The sequence below is a fragment of the Cyrtonyx montezumae genome, unplaced genomic scaffold (genome assembly GCF_038088225.1).
Source record: "Cyrtonyx montezumae isolate F1298 unplaced genomic scaffold, pur_monq_1.0 scaffold_8, whole genome shotgun sequence".
Classification (NCBI taxonomy): domain Eukaryota; kingdom Metazoa; phylum Chordata; class Aves; order Galliformes; family Odontophoridae; genus Cyrtonyx; species Cyrtonyx montezumae.
In genome coordinates this window covers 114,571,521-114,592,486 of record NW_027072089.1, presented here as the reverse complement: position 1 = coordinate 114,592,486, position 20,966 = coordinate 114,571,521, and the positions used below count along the sequence as shown (strand labels likewise).

Here is a 20,966-nt window from a genome sequence, read left to right as displayed (position 1 = left end):
CCTTCCATACCTCTGCTCTAACAGTCTTCGTCAGTAAACATTTCCTTGCGTGTCTGAGGCCATTAGGACTCACAGTATGAGAACTTTGCATAGCTGCTGCACCTGCATTTCCCCTGGTAGCTCCACAGGAGGTTTTGTTTCGCTTCTCTAGCAAACTGTGCAAACTGATCAAAGGCCTCTAGTCGGTTAAAATGCATCTTGGATTTTACTCAAAGCGAAAAGCATTTTCTTCGTCTCAGACCTTTCAGTCTGGTCTCCCATACTTCAAAGATGATGGCTTATAATTGTCTTTATACTTTTCATTGGCACCTGCTAAACATGAGTAACTGCAGTGTTTGCCCCTTCCATAACAATGGGTGGCTCCTCTTGGTAACTTGAGTGATTCACTATCTAACGCTTCCTCCATATGGCAAAGCCACAAAGCCAGTTCTGTGATATGGCAGGGGAAAAGTGTGTGTTCTCTTCCACAGCTGCTTTAGGATCAGATTACATACTTGAATAAGAACGGCATCAAATCCAGTTTTAAGATCGTCCTTATCAAGAGAAACAAGGAGTTTAGTGGTTCAAAAAAAAAAAAAAAGAAAATGTGAACAAGTAAAAAGGGATTATAATTATTAGCTTTATCACATTATCTAATGTGTAAAGCATAATAAGCTAGAAATTAGATTCTAAAACCTATGTTTCTGCTCCCTTTTGTAGAACGTATACACCGAGTAATACTGACATAAATGATGAAAAGGATATTTCATGTTATGTTTTAAAATATTAAAGCATAAAAATAAAAAGCATTAAAATATTCATTAATGAGATGTAAAAAATCAGAGCCACATTTGAATAGCTAGGAAGATGAAGACAGTGATTTTCAAAGGAGAAACTTTCTGGAGAGCTGAAGTTAAGAAATAGTCACCAGTTGTATGCAAAGCTTAATGAGGTTCCCTCTGTTGTCAGTGAAAAGAAACAGGCACTTCTCAAGTACAGTTCATCTCATCAGTCATCCAGGCTGGGGAAAGATGCCTACCTCACTCCACTGGCTGTGGAAGAAGCAGAGATGAGTAGTGTAGGCAAGCTGCTTATCTTTTCAGCAGCTAAAGATACCAGGTTGACTACTAACCCTAGTTCAGAGTGATTTTCTGTGAAGTTGAGTTCATTACTCATACACTCCTTTGAAACCCTTGCTTACCAATCTTAACAATTTGTCACTGTTGCAAAAAGTAATTTAAATGTCCCATGGCTGATTTGCTTTTGAAGTATTAATCAAGTTATTTATTTTCACTGTATGATGCCTAAATTCAGAAATCAGAATTACAGTAAAGATTACCATTTCAGTATTTATATGTTTTTTTGATAATTGATGCTTATGTTTCTTTTTTTTTTTTTTTTCTTTAATATATAGGAAACGTGTCTCAAAAACTCTTTTCCTTGCTGCCTTGTGGGGGACTTGGGGTAAGTAGATGTTTGGTTGCTTTTTTCGAGAGTGGACAGCACACAACAAATGTATTAATTCATAAATGCCATAGCACTGTTTTACTAACAGTTCAAAGTCATGAGAAGTTGATAAATCTGGAGAGCAAGCCTTGGGCATTATCTTACTGTTTTCAAAGACATGACTAAAATACATTGCAATAAACGTAGGAAAGAGATAGGAACATATTTTGTCGAAATATGTACATTTCTTATTTGTCCTACTTTTTTGTTGTTGCTGGGTTTTTTTTGCATGTGGTCTATTTTTGAGAAAAGTAACATGGGTATAATTGCTTCTAGCAGAATGCAATCTGAAGAAGCTGCTTCGTGTATTGCTGAAAAGTAAATATAGCTTTGCACTGCTCAGAGAGCAGGAAAAAGGTACTGGATTACCAGAACAATTCCTTCTGAAATATAAGTGTTTAGTATTAATATTTAATGGGCAAAAATTTATAGATAAGAATGTGTTGAAACAGTAGGTCAACAATTCATCCAAATTATTGAAAACATTTAGAATGGAAAATTTCTACTGATCTTGGAATCATGCTCATACTAAATTCTAGTGAAGTTAATACCAGGACGTATCATTTTTCGTGTACAGATGTTTCAGGTTTTTTATTTTTTTCCCCCTTTTTCATTCATTTTTTCCCCCACACAGCAGTACTTCAGATTTCTAATTCAGCTCGGTGCATTATTATGTCAGTGATATGAAAAGGCTGATTTCATTACGTATGGATGAGTGATGCATATGTGCTTTAGGATTTTTTTTTTGCTCTTTCTCAGGAATGAAGCCACAATCTCTGAAATGAAATCAGAATTATAGGTCAATTTCCAGTACAGATTTCAAATACAAATTTCAAATATTTTATTTACTTTTATCCCTCACAAAGAATAAGTTCCATGCCAAGGTAATTTTGTTTATAGTTGTTGTTTTTTTTTTATCGTGAGATACTTGACAAATAAAATACATATTGTAAGAATTTAATGCGCAATAATATTAATTCGAGTTTTCAGTATTTAGAAATGTTTGAGGATTTCTGTACTGTGAGTTACAGAGAATGAAAAGACCGGGAACTAGTAATCAGTCAAGTTGCTTTACTGTGGATTTAGGGTTGCTGAGTATTCTGACCAAAATCTACAACTTGGTGATGTACAACTTTCTGTATTTGAAACTTGAGGATCATTCCTTTGTATGGATCACCTATCATTACATGTAGTCATGTAGAAATGTGTGTACACGTGCTCCTCTATGCATTTCTGTGTATACAAATGCATGCATACATGGCTGTGTACACAAATTGCTCTATTAGAAAAGATGAAAATAACTGTCATTAAGGTATTTTTTCATAGTTACTGCAGTAATCAAGATGTTTAGAAAGAATCAAACAAGAGGTGAATGATGTTATGAAAGAATTTTGTTCCAACTTCAGAGCAAAGAAGCTGTGCAAGATTTCTTGACAATTCTTTTTGAGGGCTTTGGAAAGAAAATGTGACCATAGCATGCTTTGAAAATAAGACTATAAATGTTTTTTCTATGAAACATGTTGTTGATACATTGATGAGTTAGTACTAAAAGATCTCAAATAGAAATGGAGTTTTGACATCCTTTGAAAAACTTTTAGTAATGAAAGTTTGTTGCCCACTGTAAAGAAAACACAAGATAGTAATGTTCAGCATGAATTAGCTTTTTAAACACTTAAATTTATCTGCACTTTATTGAGGTTTTTTTGCTTTATTTCTGATTTAGAATCAAGGAAAATGGATTAAAGAAGCTATTGTAGAAATAGATCCTTTATTTATATTTTTCTAGTTGGTTTCCCTTTCTACATATTATTATTGTCAGCCTTACTGTGGGCCTCTTAAAGAAATGGGTTGTGACCTTTTTCAAGGTAAATAATCAGATTAGGAGCTCTCTTTCAGTAATATTTAGCTGTCTGTTGGTTAAGATGAGCTCTGGGAAAGGGAACTGCCTCAAACCGCCTGGAAAACAATTCAAACATTTACTTTCAAAGGAGATGGTAGAAAGAAAGAAGAAGCATTTCTATTTAGTGGTTTTCAACTTAGTTGAGGGTTATGAAGCAGCAATCAGTGTGAAAGACATAATTCATGCAAAAACTGTGAGGAAGCATAGAGTCATTTAATTTTTTTCTAATCTTTTGTGTATTTTTTTGGCTTGCTTAACTGGTTATTTGTTTACTAATTAGTACAGCGAGAAAGACTATTACAAAATAAAGAAAAATAATTTAGTTCTTGCAGAATACTTAATAGCTTTCTCTTGATTGAGAGCTCTTAGATTCTATTGACTTCAGAGATATGGGAACCTTGCTGGCTGCTATTAGGCAGCCTTTCTATTATTAAATGGATATGTAGTTAAGCTATTCATGCAGAGGATGTTCCATCTAAAATTATTTCTTTTCACTGCCAGGTTGTATTTAATATCAGAGTTCCCGTTTCTTAAGGAATGCTGTTATTTCTGAGGAGATCATAAATTGTTTCTGGATGGGGACCCTCACACTGCAGTAATGCTGCACCACTATTGGAAGGAGCACTGGGACAATAAAATAGGGCATAGGAGGGAGCAAAGGTCATGTGCCTAAGTATATAATCTACCCATCATACATTTATAGCAAAGCTTATATATTTCACATGAAACAATCACTTTGACAAAATGTGAGCTATTCTTGGAATTTAAGACTTTGAAGGCATTGCAGACATAATGAGCCAATGGGCAATAAAGATTATTGGCATGAACTTGGGATGGCTTGCATTGTTCTGACAGAACTTAAAGGTGCAACTAACCTCCTTTACCCTAAATTCCACTATACTGTTGATTTTGTTGTCATCTCTGACTGTTCTAATAGCTCCAATGAATTGCAGCCAAGATGAGGGATCCTCTTTGGATTTTGCAATTGCAGTAAAAGAAAACTTTATCAAGGATTTCAAAAAGTAAACAAGAGGCAGTGTCCATAAAAGAGTTCTGATATTTTGGGGTGCTCTTCCATTACAGTTCTGAATCATTTGCATTAATGCAAAATACATGTAAAGCTACTGCTTACTGATTCAGTAAAGAATTTTCGTCTCTATGAATATATTTTCAAGTAGTGATAGTGACTACTTAAGTCAGTCACTGGTGAATTTCACTTGGTGTCTGCCAGGATTTCAGATGAATAAGGAAAGAAAAGAAAGAATAAGAAACAGCACAACTAATAAATATCTCCCTATCCAAGAGCCCAAAGATGACACATACTGACAGCCAAAGTGAACAGATCTCATATATATAGAGAGAGAGAAAAAAAAGAAGGAAGTCTATGTGTGACTTCCTAAATTCACCCGTAACAGGCTTTCTTTCAATGCAGTTCATTCTTCATCAGAGAGCTATCTAGAGTCATCTGCTGAAGTATTAGACTTCCCTTTTTGCAGTAAAGTTTTTTATTCTTTGTTTGTTTGTTTCAATTTTAACATTGTGACAAGCTTAATTGTTGTTAGAGATTTCTAATACTGGGGGGTGCAATTCCTTGGACTGAAGAGGCACTATCAGCACTACAGCCAATGTTTCTAATAATACAAGACAGTTTCTTGTAGCTGGTCAGAGGTTTGGAATGTGGAAAGGTTTCCAGAAGGCAGGCAAATTGCAGGTGAAATGGCCAAATGGGGAGAATAATCACAAATTACTTTTGGTCCTGCAAATTATCAGGCAATGTCATAATTTTTCTTCTGTGAACAGCCACTAGAGATATAACTGATCATTTGATCAGTGCATCCATCTATTATAATTCCTCCCCTTCTGTTCTGCTGCAAAAATGACAAAAAAAAAAAAAAAAAGAAGCAGAAATCTACTTTTAATGGGAGCAAGTTTCATCTCTCTGCCTCAGTCTGTCACTAAAAATAGTGATTGTTTTCCTGCCTGTTTGACCTGCTGCTGTGTGAAGAAATCTTGAAGTCATTTCTCAGCCATATTTTTTTGCCTAGTTGATAGGCAAAAAAAACCCCACAAAAGCAAAGAAGAGCGGGCTTTTATGATAATGTCATCATCGGCTCCGAGCTTCAAACACTTCTGCGGCTTTTGAATTGTCATTTATAACTTGGAACTGAACCGACCCATAATTCCCTTGATGCATTTAGAGAAATTGATAACAGACTGCTTCTTTTATGGCTCAGAGGAGGCGACTCCAATCACATCACTATTGGCAGTCAATATTATTTTCTGACATGGTTGTAAAAGTATAAAGGGGCTTATGGCATTTGTTTAGATGAGGAATGGGCTCTCAAGCTGTGCTGGGGTTTATGGGTCCAGATTACTGAGTAGCAAAGGGAATATGATGTTTGCAAACAGGATATGATTTTATTTAAGTTTGGGTTTCATACGTTGTTCCCTGGGGATTACTCTGCAGACAGAAGAGAATTTTACTTTTATCATATGAAATTGGGCAGTTATCCAATCCTCCCTCTCCTTCTCCCCCTTAAAGACACTGCTTCAAACCTGTAATGTGTAAAGTCAGATTTTTAAATTGCAAGAGGAGGAGATGGGGAAGAATACCACCCTGTAAGAAATTAGATTTTTACAGAATAAAACTTTAGTGAGCTTAACAGGGTTGTTCACGAGCTAAATGATGAGCTATCTGAGTGGCTAAGAATGGCTCATACATATTAGGAAAGTCCATTGCATTTCCTTTAATTTTGGTGTTGTTATATTAAAAGAGGAGAGATTTTCTGCTAGGATAAGCTGGTCTAGTTTCATTTCTGGAGTACAGCTTAATTCTTCCATACCAGAAAAGAATTTGGCCTGTAACTATTAAGAAAAGAAATTTAAGACTATAAAATCTCTCTACTCTTCCAACTTCACAAAATATTCATAGCATCTCTCTAAATATTCTGAATGTTGAGTTTCTCCCTGGTATTCTTTGTTGCGGTAGTTGTACAGTACTGCTTTTTGTCCTGACCACACAGGAAGAAATGAAAGAAGAAAGGCAAGATCTCAGTAGTGCACAACTTTAATAAGTCAACCAGGGAACAAATTGTTTTCTGCTGCTTCTCATTCTTCCTTCCATCTCCCCAGTCTGTGTGCAGGAAGATTTCTCAGCCTTTTAACATTATAACTTTCATTTCTTTTATAGGTATTAATTGCATCAACCTATCACCTAACATAGAAATTAAGAAAGTATTTGTGGTAGTCTTATCTCTTTTTTTGTATATTTTAGGTTTCGAAATGATCTGAGGTTCTCTCCTCAGATCCATACCCAAATTTGGCTGTAATAAAATCAGACTCACGATGATTTGTGCATTCAAATTAAATATCACCTCCAAACAGGTGTTATAATTAATAACTTACAATTACAATTGCAATTAAAGCTCTGGCTGTACCAAAATAGACATGGTCCTATCATGATATCAGCAAAAATAAGTCTGTTTGCTTGGACTCATAGTTACACAGTTTTGATTGTGTGATGTTTTCTGCAGAAGGCATCAAAATGTGTAGTGACAAAGGACATCCTGATGCCACTCCAAGGTAAAAAGTGCAGTGCTAGTGGGTATGAAAATACAGTGAGGGCTGGAGGTTTGTCATCTCAAAGCATTCAGGGTACTGTGTGTTTGGTCACCCAGTGCTGTTCCAGATGAACAAGTTTAGGTTGGTCACAGGACAGGGCAATGAGGGTGTAATGTACTCCCAGCTGCCCTTGTAAGCACTTTTTTTTAAGGTGACACACCAATGTCAATTCTGACAATTCATAACAACCATTTACCTACTTCGTTTCAGAATAGTAAAGCGTGATTTGAAGACTCACTAGTTTGGCTACATGTACATAATTTCAGATGAATTACTGAAACCCTCAAAATGAAAGCCTGTCCATCCTTGCTTACCTACATACCCACCAGAAAACCATAGGTGACACTAGATGGACTCAGTATACCCAAGAAGCAAAGAACTAGTTGAAGGAACTAAGGGATTTGATTTAGTAGTTTAGTGGGTAGGGATGGTGATAGGAGGATGGTTGGACTACATGATCTTGTAGGTCCTAATGTATCTATGAATCTATGAACTCAGTTCCCTCCATTGACAGGAATGTTAAACAACTAAGGTCCTAATTTTAGACACATTGCATTTAGAGGAAAAAGGATAAACACTATCTGACTAATCAGAGGAGAAAATGTATATTCTTTTGTTAGTGAGGTGCAGAGACTTAATCTGCTCATCTGGAACATGCAATGGTATATCTGTCAGAGAGGATAGGTAGATATTAGCCTATCAATTTGGTGCCCATAAGTAAAGGAAACAATTTCATCAAACTTAGTCCTGTTTTTGTCCTTTTATTTTTATCCTTTCATGGCATGGAGATGGCCCTATGCCAAAGAACTTGATGCTTAGATTAGTGAGAGGTGAAATTGTTCAACTGAAAGACACAGTTCTCTGACATTGCTGCAGGCAGGTCTATTTTAGAAATGTCCCTATCTGCTTTAACTTTTACCAGGCAAGGATGGAAGCTCAGTGGTGGTAATCTGCCATCTCTGGCACTAAAGCTGATTGTGTCAAGCACAAGATTTGATTCCTTAGTTATTATTATTATTATTTTTAACAGGAGATCACTTTTCCTTGATAGTAGATCAGATTAAATTTAAACAAAAATAAATAACACAGACCAAAGAAAAATACTGTGGAGCTAGTGAACTAAAATCAAGTCAATTCTTCAAAGGTCTTATCTCATTCTGTGCATTTCCTAAAAATTACTGTTGCCAGAGGCCAAAATTATGAATAAAAACCAACACAAAAGCAAACAAAATGACAACAAAAAACACCTCTTATTTGCTAGGAGATTAAACATTGTATGTACATATCAATATATGTATGCTAAGTGTAAGTAGTGGAATAACATTATATACAATAGCATTACATACATATTAAATCTCTCCAGTCTTAAATCGTGGAAATATAGATTTGCTAGAAATTTGGTAAATAAAATAGCATTCACATTTGCCTTTAAATGCACATCATGTATTTATTGATAGCATTTAGCTCTCAAGACAAACCAGGAAGCGCTCCATAGCGGAAATGCTCTTGTGCTACTTGTCTGAATGATCACCATGTTGTAGCAGAGCTCCATGGTTTCCTTTGACAGAAAGATATTCTATATCATGTCCTGCTTAAATGTGTTCAGGTCGTTTTTTTTTTTTTTTTAGTAAAGCTTGAATTTGGCACATAGAAGTTATTATTTCTGTAATCGTATACATTACAATTGGTTATATATTGTTTTATCTATTTGCCCATGAACCCCCTGGAAACTGCAAGATCAAACATAAGATGGCAATTGCACAAGCATTTTCACACGCTAATCCATTAAAAACTAAAACAAATGTCAAGTTAAATTAATTGAGTACTCAGGGCTAGGTCTGTAAGCGCAGTAACATTTTTACAAGCATCTGGTGATATATGTCACATATCTGAGACTTGAATCTGGACCTAAGTGTTTTATTTATGAGTTTTTTCTAAAAACAAGCTCTAATCCACATCTAATCCATGCTATCCTCCCTCCATTCCCCCTACCAGTGATCCACACATCACCATTTCACTAAGATTTTTAGATCCTTTTGGGTGTTTAATGTGTGCTGTGTGAACCAGAGATTCTGAATGCTTAAGAGGTTTAGGAGAATGAATGAATCAAACTATTATGTCAGAAGATATTACTGTATTCCAGTTTTAGTTTGAGTTATCTCCATTCTTATTCACATTTTGAATAGAAAGGATTTAATTTTTAATACAAATATCACATATTTACTTGACTTTCTACGAACTTTCTGGTGAATTCCTGTTGTATGGAAATAGGAATGGTGCATTTACTTTAACCGTGCCTAACCACCATCATCAATAACCATGCAAGGAATTCAATTTTTAATTTCTGCTCAGAAAAGTTTTGCTAGTATTTTCAGATATTTGGTTTCGATTTATTAGTTTTTATAGTTATATATATAGTTTATAAATTAGATCACTATTGGCAAGTAAAACTTGAAAAAGCTATATATCCAACATACAGTACATACAGGTACAGTCAGCATTCCTCATTCTTGTACTGAAAGAGGCTTTGAGGTCAGATTTAATAGCCTCTAAAATACTTTTGAAAAGTAAATTTCCATGAATGTTATTGCTGATAAATTCTTCTGCTGAATTACTCAAACAGAGCAGAAAAGCCAATGCAAACTGAATGAATTCCACCTTTTTTTTCAAGCAATGGTTTGTGAAGATCCTGTGACTTGTTCATCCCAGCAGGGTCTAAAAATTGTATCCTCTTCATAATTTGTTTGTAAATCGCATTGGAAGACAGAATGTATGAAATATTCATATTCTGAATACTCTTTATGGCAAGCGGTTTAGATTAAAGCTGTTAGAAAAGCCTTTGACAGAACAAATCTATGATACAGCTGTAAAGTAACAGTGAAAATAAAGGAAGCTCTCAGGATGTATTTTTCCTAAGGTAGCCCACTGTTCCTGTAAGTGGGATTTATGGAAGGGACGTCAGCCATACAAAATTTTTCTTCTTTGTTCCTTACTGAGAGATGTGGCTGACAGGCCATTCGTTAGGCATTGTTCCTCGGAGGTGACGTGCACACCTTCACTTCTTTAGTCATGGTGAGATGAAACAGCAGCTGAGAAACACACTGAGGACCTTTTGCTTCTTAGAAATCACGGAGGTGATGAATGAGCACTAGTACATCTGTAGGAATGGGAAGCGAGAGCTATGAGTGTGGCACCTGGGAATCTGCAATGCTCATGGTCACAAGCAAAGTATTCCAAACTGGCATTCAGTGGCACCAAATCTCTCCAAGAACATCAGACTGCTGGCAAATGCCAAAATGCCACACACAAACTGTAGAGGTTGCAACACTTTAGGAAAATATTTCATTTTCTATTTTCATGCCAGAGAAATGAAAAAGCTCAGCGATGGAAATGTGTTTGCTCTGGCGTGAGTGAAAGATTGTGAGACTCTGAATCCTTTTAAAACTAAAACAAAGGAATTTGCTCTCCAATGCACAGGTTTTATTCAATTGTGGTATCACTGAAGAGGTCTGGCCTCTCCCATATTATTCTCTCAGAGAGTTTAACCAGTTAATTTACTGTAAATAGTTAGACTGCTGTTAGCTGCATAGATTTTCTTTACTTCCCTATTTTATAACCATTTATATCAAAGGATGGCATTTTACATAGTAGTTTTTCTATATTCATCCTGAAATATTTCAACAGAGATGCATATTGAATAAAATTTTAAGAATAGTTGAGCTCAACCTCTGCTCATTAAAGAAAGGGTAAGCAATAAATTTTGCCTACTGTTAAGAACTACTGCTTTTAACCTATTTTATGCAGGATATTGTACGCACAGTACAAAGTCACTGCTCTCACTGGTCACAGTTTCCATAAGCAGGTAGATGACAGATCGCATTGTGAACTCTTCTTAGAGAATAAGGAGTGTATCTCTGACAAGGATATCTGGTAACTTGGAGAACTGGTTTTTATTTTTTTGACAGCAACAGCTGTTCAGAGACTATAGATAGGATGAGAGATGTAGTATTTTTTTATTCCTTTTAGGTATAAAATCAGAATTCTGTTGTGGAAGCTGTATTTGTGTTAAATCACAAATTGTATGTGTGTGGTAGAATAATCAAGCTCCAGGATTCTGTGTCAGAAATCTGTCCCAGTGTTACAGCTTTGACTGTCTTATATTGCCACTTAGTTATCAGTGAATGTGTATTTAAAATAGTTTCAGAGTTTACTGCTAATTATTTAAAGAAGAAAAATAACACAGACGATTAAGACACATGGTGTGAAAAATCGCAGGGTGTGTCAGACTGTCAGCAGCAAACATGGTCAGCAGAACTGTGATTCAGTGACCATTAAACAGATCCTGAGAGGTTTCTGGAGGAAGAGCAACTGAAACAGAGGATGAGAAATGCAGCTTCTTTAGCAGAGAAAAGGACAGGTAAAACAAAAGACAGTTTTAAGAATGTCGTAGAATTGTTAATGCAATTTTTTTGCCTCTCTAGAGTTCCAAATAAAAGAAATAGCCGGATATGTAATATTTCAAATATTAGCCACTAAGGGGATTTCTAAAAGCAGCTTATGTCTACTCTTTCAGAAGTATTTTGATGTCCTTCCTCTTCATCTTCACACAATCTGAGCAACATATAAGGAGTTGTAACTTTCAAACTTTATAATCAGTCTTTTTCGATATGAAATATTCCAGTCCTAAAGTGGTACAGAACATGCTTTCTATCTGCTTCAACATCTCTGTTGTTTCTTAGATTGTTTTCAGTATCCTTTAAGTCTTCATTGTGAAAGTCAACTTATAATGATACTTTTTGCAGGAAACATTCATAATTAAATTTTTTGGTTTTAGGAGGGTTATTTTTTTTTTGGGGGGGGGAGGGGGAATGTTGGGTGGGGTTATTGCTTTGGTTTTTTTGGGAGAACAAGGAATTTCTGCACACTGCGCTTGAAACACAAGTTGCATTCAGTCAGGAAAAGTTACCTACATTTCTTTTCACTGAAGTCATTCACTTCCTCTTTAGTGTCTCCATATCCACTTCAGGGACAGGTAGCTTAATTTCTATCATCTGTAGCTTTACAGAGTATTAACTTTGCTACACATGCCAATGATTGAGCTATACTAGATGTGCTTGAAAAAGCCTATACCCTACACTGCTCATTCAGGAAACTGAGAGTGAAGTAAACCCATATGTGTGTTTAAAAGTTTAGTGTTCAGACAGGGCTTGTGTTTTCTGGCTCTTGCTGATATTACACACAATACGTCTTTGAAGAGCTGCAGTAGTGATACGATTTTTGATAACAAAATGTATGGCATGTTCCCTCTTCTTCTAAATTTGATGCTTTAAATATACATTCTTTTTCATTTTGGTTAGATATTCAGCATATTTTCCTGTCCTGTTAATTTTTAAAAGGATTCTTAAAATAATGCATGTAATTAAGCAGAAAAAATGTTTAGTTTCTCTGTTAGAATTAAGATATGAATGCAGTACTTTGTGTTGTTTTTTTGTTTTGTTTTTGTTTTAATATCTAAAACACAGAATCAAAGGTGAGATAGATGTTTTACTAAATTTTTAGGCTACATCAAAGCACTTGCAAAACAAAAATAACTGTCCATTGAATTTCATCTGATTTTTTAGTAGATTGTGATTTGGAAAAATCATATTTGTCACAAGTTCATGCATATTTTGTAACAAGATAGACTGTTGGATAAATCTGGGCTACACATGAAAGAGAACCAGAAATCACCAATCTGATATCCTTTCCTCATATGAGATGCAATTATTTCAAATCGTATAAATAAAGAAAAGCAGATCTAGTGAGACTTTGCATAGCTATATTTCATATACAACTTGATAATTATACCAGATAGTAGCTGTAATTTTAATGAGTTGGCCACATATATCATTGTATTTCAGCAGCAAGTTGAAAGTAAACGCTGAATGGTATTAAAAGGAAATCTCTATTTGAGTACCTGGAATATTTGAGGTCATACATAGCACTAATAGAGATAAAAATTGGAGTGGGATGGTATTTTCCAGTCATGAAAGCTGAAGTGTGGCTGTGCAATGAAAGTTTTTTCTAAACGTTTTTATAAGCTGTTCTTTACAGGATGTTCCTCAGAAATTCAATCTGATTTTTGCATGAACATGAAACAGAAGATGACATCAAGTTTATAATAATGCACATTTTCAGGGCAATTATATTCTTATCTGTATGTTAGTTTGCTTATAATATTACAACCCTGTACTAAGATACACAGCTTCAGTTGGCTACCTCTTGTTTTGGAAGTTTACATTTTGCTATATGCATCATGACCAAGAGATCAGTTAAAGCATCCTAAATTTCCTGTGCAGATTCAAGTGGTCATTTCTGAAAATTCCTCAGGAAATTCTGTTTTGTTTTTTGGTTGCCCATCCAGTCCAGATACAATTAGATAGCAGTGGTTCCAATAGTCTGTGCAAAATTATGCAGTGGAAGATTTTTGGCCCTACTGTTTTGATTCAGTCTCCTCACGCTCAGCTGAAAACAGAACATGATAAAAGCTGTATCTCAGCCAATACTCTGTTCAGTGGTTGGAGAAACTGCCGTCTCATGTGTCAGAGCAGACAACTGTTTTGAAGGGTGGGTACTCTCAAGCTGTGGTTACAATTTTAACTTAATCAGCCTTCCTGGAAATGAATCATAGTCCCTTTGAGGAAGCAGGCTCCTGCTCGTGCCCTGGTTTACTGAGCAGCTGCCACTGAATCATTTTCACCAGCCACTCCTTCATGTTATCCTTAATTTGTTAGCCATAAAAATGGCTAGACAATACTCCTTCCCAGACCTTTTGTTGATATTTCTTTATCTGAAGTGTTGTGCTGTATTTTTCAAACTTTATTATGGCTTGATTAAATTGATTTAACCAATGACCTCTACTTATTTATTTCCTTATTTGTTTTAAAAATAAAAATTGGTTCACAGTTGTTTTAAGGTAGCAGAGAGAAAATCTGAGATTCTAGCTAATTTTAAATGCCACGATCTTTATTACTATTTGATTTCTTTATTTCTTGCAGTAATTTCCTGAGTTACCTACTGATTTCTGTCTCAATCTAATGACAACAAACATAACAAATCAACACAAATCAAGCTACTGATGCTTGTGTTTGTGCAATATTTAGATTCTCTATTGAAAACACAGTGTGCTGTTATTATTGTTATTCTGAACTTTGTAATGCATAAAGCCCATGCTTTTTATTCAGGCCTACTGTGAAGAGGAACTATTTTCATTAGTTCTGCTGCATGCACACAATATTGATCAAAATGACAGGAAACTCAGGTCCAGTAAACTGAAAAATAGGATTGTTTTAGTAGCTTGAAATATAATATTGATGTAACAGTAATGGTGAAAACATTTGGCAGGTGTAAAGAAGATCAAGCTACTTTCTGTTACAAATGACTAATCAGAGAATTTCTTAGAACCTCCACAGTTGAGAAGCAGACACATCCATTTTTAAGTACTCGATTTCTTCATTTATTTACTTATTTATTTTTCTTCATTTCTTTTTAAGGAAATTAGGAACAGAAGCTGATGGTTCACACTGAAAACATGTCTCAGTATACTTGGAAGTTATCCAAATAGCATCTGCCACAGTATTTTGTCTATCCCTAAACGTTTTTCTTTTCATGATAAATTTGTGCAGTATGATACAATCAAATGCACTTCTCATGGAGCAGCAAGGAAGTCTGGCTGCCTCTTTAGATATTTTTTTCAGACTGTTTGACACCATCACGTCAGCTTGGCATACTATCACAGAAAGGATATGCAACATTTCATTCATACTTTGTTTCTTCTTTCAGCAAATCAATAGTTACTTAAAATAGATTTCATAAGTAGAATGTTGGGATTCTCATTGAAGCCGTAAAGCAGTGCTGCTTAGCTGTATTTATAAGATTTTCTTTATATTTTGTGTTTGAAATATCTTTATAGTGTTTTATCTTTATATAATTCATATAAAGTTTTACAGTGACACTTTTTTATCATGCATGCATGATCTTCTTTGTGATCTAAAGCCTTTCTATCAAAACTCAGCCATCCATCAAATCTCGAAATATATCATTTTAATTTCATTTTGTTTTGTTTTGTTTTGTTTTGTTTTTCAATGGGAAGAGTAACTAGCAATATTAATAAGCAGTGATTTCAATTATTTAAAAACGATGCCTGCCTGGATCAGAAAGATGTGAGATCTTACTGCTTCTTTTAAACCACATAATGATCCAGGCCACCAGCCAGTTTTTGGTGGCATGCTTTTTTGGGACAGCAGTGCCCATTCCAGTGGGATGCACCAGCAGCTCTGTCCCGTGCAGTGTGAGGACTCAGCACAGGGCATCTGCTGGCTGGTGATCAGGCCAGGCTCAGCCAATGTAACACTGTTTGTAAGAAGAAATCTAAACAGGGAATGGCAGCGAGGCATGACAGGAATGTGTTTCCATTGGAGAAGCCCGTGCAGAGAAAAAGCATAAGCAAAGCCATGTCCAGAAGGCCTTTCAGCTGGCCCGGATGGAAGACTGATGTTATTGTACATGGGCTGTCACGCTGCCAGCCCTCCCTCATGGGTTTGTTTTCTCTCATGCTCTCCCTCTCCCTCTCTCCCCTGCCCTTCTCTCGGGGCTGCTGTTTGCTCAGGTGGACAGTGACACCGTTTGGAACGAGCTGCACTCGGCCGGGGCGGCACGCATGGCGGTGGGCTGTGTCATCGAGCTGGCGGCCCGCGTGGCCTCCAGGGAGCTGAAGGTGAGGTCCGGGCCACGCGGTGGGTGGGAGGCAGGGAGGGCAGGGGGCTGAAGGCAGGCGTTGTTTGCCTGCTCCGCTCTGCTGGGCCATGGGAAGAGAACCCAGAGGATGGCCACCAAGGTGTGGCAGCTCCCGTGGCTCCTTAAAGCTGCTGGCGGGATTCCCTTGACACTCTGAAATAGCATCGTTCTCTTCAGAGTGCAGAGTTCTGCAGACCAAGGTGAAGTTACTCATTGTGTACGTGTATCTGGCAGGTTGCTGTGCATCTGCCTTTTGAAGTGAGTTTGTTTTAAATATGACTTAGTCACACGCATGAACTCAGGATATCACTCAGAGAGGGGGGAGGCAATCGGTGCATGAGCAGGATGTGGGGGAAGAGGGATGCTGTTGACTAGGAGAGTAATGATCCAGAATACGCCTTCTCTGTGGCAGCTCCATGCTGACTGCCCTTCATTGCTCTTCCAGACTGCTTCCTTGTCCCTATCTCCTTTCTGTACAATCTGCAAAGAACGATGTACAAAATCCAAATTAACCCTAGTCTAAACAATTTATAAAAGTTCCAGACCTGACGGACTTTGACATTTTATTTGGTATTTTAACGGCCCTATTTAAAGGTACACCATATGCAGCCCGAATGTAGTCTTGCCCCAATAAACATTGTTGGAGCTAACATGTCTCTTTAATGAAACTGTTTATACTTTTTCCAGTCCAAACACTAATGGATTCAGTCCTGTTTCCCAAGTCAAGATGCAAGTAAATATTTTAGAATTAGCACCGTACAATGATTTTTTAAAATTCCAAAATGTAATGAAACTTGAGAATTTGCTTCCTCTGTGTGTCTAATTTCAGTCAAAATATATTAGCTACATAGCAGATGAGGGTTACACATGTTTACATATAAGTAGAACATATATGTATGTAAAAGAGCATTCCGTTGAAACACAGTAATCTTTCTCTGATCCAATCAAACATGATTACTAAAGTTTTCTGTTCAGGTACTAAAATCATTAGGCAGGTGCTACACCAAACCCATATAAGTTTTGAAATCTCAAATCAAGGAGAGGGTACAATCAGTATGGGATCCTGTTGGGTATCTTCTTTGATTATAGGGAGTTCATCCCCATTAAACTTTCTTAACTCACTTGGATTCAAAACACAACTCATAGCAAATTATTCCCTCTCAGTGGCACTAAGGAAAATTTTTAGCCAATTTTTACAGTTTGTGACTGTAGAGCATATGGCAGTATTTTAAGTGATACAGAGCAAGTTTTGATAAGAGTTAAGAGATGTACCCTGCATGTAATTGGCATGAGCAGGACTTTGTGCAGAATCTTTACTGATGATCTCTGTGCCTTCGTGCTATCCTTCCACAATATGACTGCTCTTGATTGTTTATCTGTGTGAGGGACAGCTGAAATAAATAGCATCCACTGTGAGACCTTGGTTGCAACAATCTCTAAATAAATACTTTAATGCTAATCTGTTGTTTACTACAAAAATATTGTTAGTCCTGCAGTGGGGAGAACTGTAATAGTCTCGTGCACCTTCCAGTTGAGAAAAAGATGTGCCAAGTAGTTGCTTTATCCCATGTCATTAGGAAAAGAGGAATGGAAAATGTCTGCTATGAAAGTGACCTGGGCATACTCATACTTTACTGGGCATACTCATGCCATTCCTAATGGGTATTTATCTATCCTGCTCCTATATATCCAGCATGAAGCTCAGTGACTTTGGTGCCAATGTGCTTGCTGACTCTCTGAATTAACAGTCCACATTTGTTATTTGTAATTTATAGTGAGACAAACCCATGGAAAAGTTATTAAGGACTGACTGACGGCACTGATACTGACATTAGCTATTTTGACAGAGTCCTAAGTCTGCTTTGTTACTGCATATGGTCCTGAGTTTTGCTCAGTCATGATGACCTCTGCAACATGAGATGACAAATTACATTAAGGATTTTTCAGTGTATTCTGGGACTCTGTACATGGTGTCCAGGTTAAAATTTTAGTTAGCTGTGAGATGTTAACTCCACGGATATTCTAATCTATTTTTAGGATAACTTTAAATGTTACGTTTCCATTTTGCTGCCATTATTCCACTAGAAACATATATATTGCACAGATCAGCTATTTTTAGTACAAGGAAAATGCCAATTCTCTTATATGCTTGTAAAGATCTGAGGGGAAGTGAGTGAAGCTCTCCTCTTCCATGCACATTCTTTGAGCAAATATGCATGTGAAGCAACCTTCTGGAGCCTGTCCTGTGAGCACTGAGTGGGAGGATTAAGCTGTGATGGGAATCTGGAAAGATCTGCCACATCTTCAGAATCTTTGGATGAAAAAAAATGCCTTCCAGTACTGTGTGTAAACTATTGGACCTCTGCAGCATGTAAACAGCACGATGACAGCAGTAGAGAAACGTGCTGTTGATTTTTTCCTAGAAGTTTATCACCATGGATTGTTATCAGATGGTGTGTTGCTAGTTTGAAGTCATCTAAAGAAGAAAAGTAAATTATGAGACAGGACGCAGACTTGTTCCGAAATCCCACAGTTCCCTGAGTAGTGCTCCATGTCCTGCAGTTCACAGCAGCAGACTTAAAATGCACAGCAGGAACTTCCCACAGGCCAGTGTTTCAGACAGCACCAGAGAAGGCAGTGGATTATCTCTATACTCACTGCACTGTAGTACGAGGTCCAACATGAATGCCTTCCCCCAAAACAGCTGTGGCAATACTGGGTAACTTCAGAGTAAAGCTTTCTAGCATAGAGAAATCTGAGTAAAGAAGCTTCAGGAGTGAGAAATTGATTAATTCATTTAAAAACTGCTGTTTTGAGGTAAGAACTATCAAATCTGTCAATTTGTATGAGCTACTCAAATATTTGTTATGGCTAGATGTATCAATATATAAATATGTATATATACATATATATATTAGAAGACTAATAAGAATTTCCTAAAAGAAGTAGAATTTTTTTATGTCTGTATGCCATCAGATTAAAATAAACAAAAAAGATGTACAGTATTGGAGACAAAAATCCTCTCAGTCAAGATTATAAAAAGTAACAAACATAAACTGCCCTGTATTGATTGGTATAAGACATTTAAGGTCCATCTCAGGAGAGAAAGGACTTTTCCCTGCTTATTCCACAGTCTCTGCTGATGTTCTGCTAAGAAAAGGAGTGAAACTACAAAATCGGTTATGAAAGTATACAGAACAATTGAGGGATTCACTGAACATTCAGACATGAGTCAAACTCATACTCAAGGGAAATATTCTGAATTTCCTGAGAATACCAGGCCCATTTTTCTCTTCTCAGAACGGCAACATTTTGTTCATCTAATTTGGAGAGTGTTCAACATCTCACCATGAGTTGGAGTTCTTTTCACTGTAGTTCAGACTCCTTGAAACACATCAGCTTTCATCGATCTCCCTGACTAATGGGAAAAATATGAATGACAGTGCTAAGGATGTAAAACAATAGAGTTACTGGAATCCTGCAGCTATTGTAAAAGTAAATTTGTGGGTTTTTGTTTGTTGGTTTGTTTGTTTGTTTGTTTTTTTAAATCAAGTCCCTTCTCTGGGAAGTGTTAATTCTGGATTATTATTATTATTATTATTATTATTATTATTTTTGTTACATCAAATTGACAAAATTGCCAAACAAAATCAAGCATTTGGGAATTTTATTCAGTAATGTAGTGAGCAATCTTTAAGGTCAACTGGATACAACTTTGAGATAATATTTAAAAGAATAAACTCATTTTTCATGAGTTCATTTGTATGTGTGATAAATACCATACTGGCAATAGTGCTATATGATGATACGAGCATAAAGACTTCATGAAGATTCATCTATTTCAAACTTTTTGTAAATTACCAAATATGCTGATGGCTGTTTTAATGTTTTATGGAATCAGTGTAACAGCTTCCTATCTAGCTGCTTTTCTGTGTCTGTCTTTGGTCCTTTCTCTTTTCCCCAACAGCTTTGCTTAGACGATTTTTGATGGTACACTGGCTGAGTCTAGATCTTTACAGTAGAGTATGTGGAACTGTGTGACCTTAACTCTGACCTAGACATTAACTGTATCTAGTAAGTTATTTCATTGCAATGAGAAGTCTTATATTCCCTGAGGCTTGGGGAGGTAATTCAGATAGAGCACTGTATATGATTTCTTTCACGTAGTATAGTTTACAAACCTGAAGTTCCTTAAGAATGAGGGTCATTAAATATCTGCATTTCTAGAGATATCATTTATTCCTTAGAGGCACTATGGAAATTAACAAGTGGTTTATCTTCTGTGGATCTCATTCCTCTCTTGCATGGCCAACAGAAAACAGAGATGTGCAAGAAGTATGCTCAAAAAGGAAATGATATATATATTGAGACTCAGGCTGTGTGTTGTTCTGAGAGTATTAAATGTGACTTCACTTCTTTTTTTAATAACACAATGTACAGTTCTGTGTCTGTCCCTCTATATCTTACAATGGTCTAGGAGAAAAAAAAATCAATGAAAAATGTAATTTTAAAAGGACATATCTAATAAAATCCACTCCAGACAATTGGAAATGAATTTCCGTTAGAATGGTCAACTCATTTCTAAAGTGGTTTTCTGCAGGCTCAGATATCCTCATTCAGTACTACCATAAGCTGGAATTAATTATTTTAAGTACAGTATCCATAATGAGGATTATTCAGAAGTTTACTTTGTATATCCTTTAAATACATCAACACTGGTAATGGCAATACCCTTTTCTGTGATAGAACTGCTTAAGTGCCATAAATTTGTAATTTGACATATTTAAAACGGAAAAGACGTGGCAAACTGTCAAGACCTGGTAGATGTATGGGTGCCCTCTGGTTTTAAGAAACTTTGAATGAATTAGGAAGCAATTTTCGAATAAATAAATAAATAAGTATGAAGTTAAAAGAGGGCTTGCATCCACTCCGTCTGAATTAAGAGGAGCACAAGCCCTTTCTCCTCCTTACCATGTATGTCTGTGTACAAGTGCGAGCACACACCATGTGTAAGGTTGCCCTGTTGGTAGTCAGGGGTCATTTAACAGAACGAAGGCAGTTGAAATGAATTTCCTCCAAACCAGAATATATGTTCCTGGGATGTTTTTTTCTGATACATCAGTTTGAATCAGTACCAAAATAAATCTCATGTGTTTGGCCACTGCAATTCTGCTGTCTTTGAATC

The 20,966-nt window shown here is 36.3% G+C and overlaps 1 protein-coding gene across 2 annotated transcripts in view; it reads left to right on the top strand.

Annotated features, from left to right (window-relative positions):
* Positions 1-20,966, top strand: part of HDAC9 (histone deacetylase 9) — a 448,017-nt gene that overhangs the window by 324,205 nt on the left and 102,846 nt on the right. For both annotated transcript variants that reach the window (XM_065751783.1, XM_065751782.1), the window contains 2 exons: positions 1,394-1,443; positions 15,654-15,761. In XM_065751783.1, coding sequence (XP_065607855.1) covers positions 1,394-1,443; positions 15,654-15,761 — 158 coding nt within the window. The remainder of the gene's footprint in view (positions 1-1,393; positions 1,444-15,653; positions 15,762-20,966) is intronic.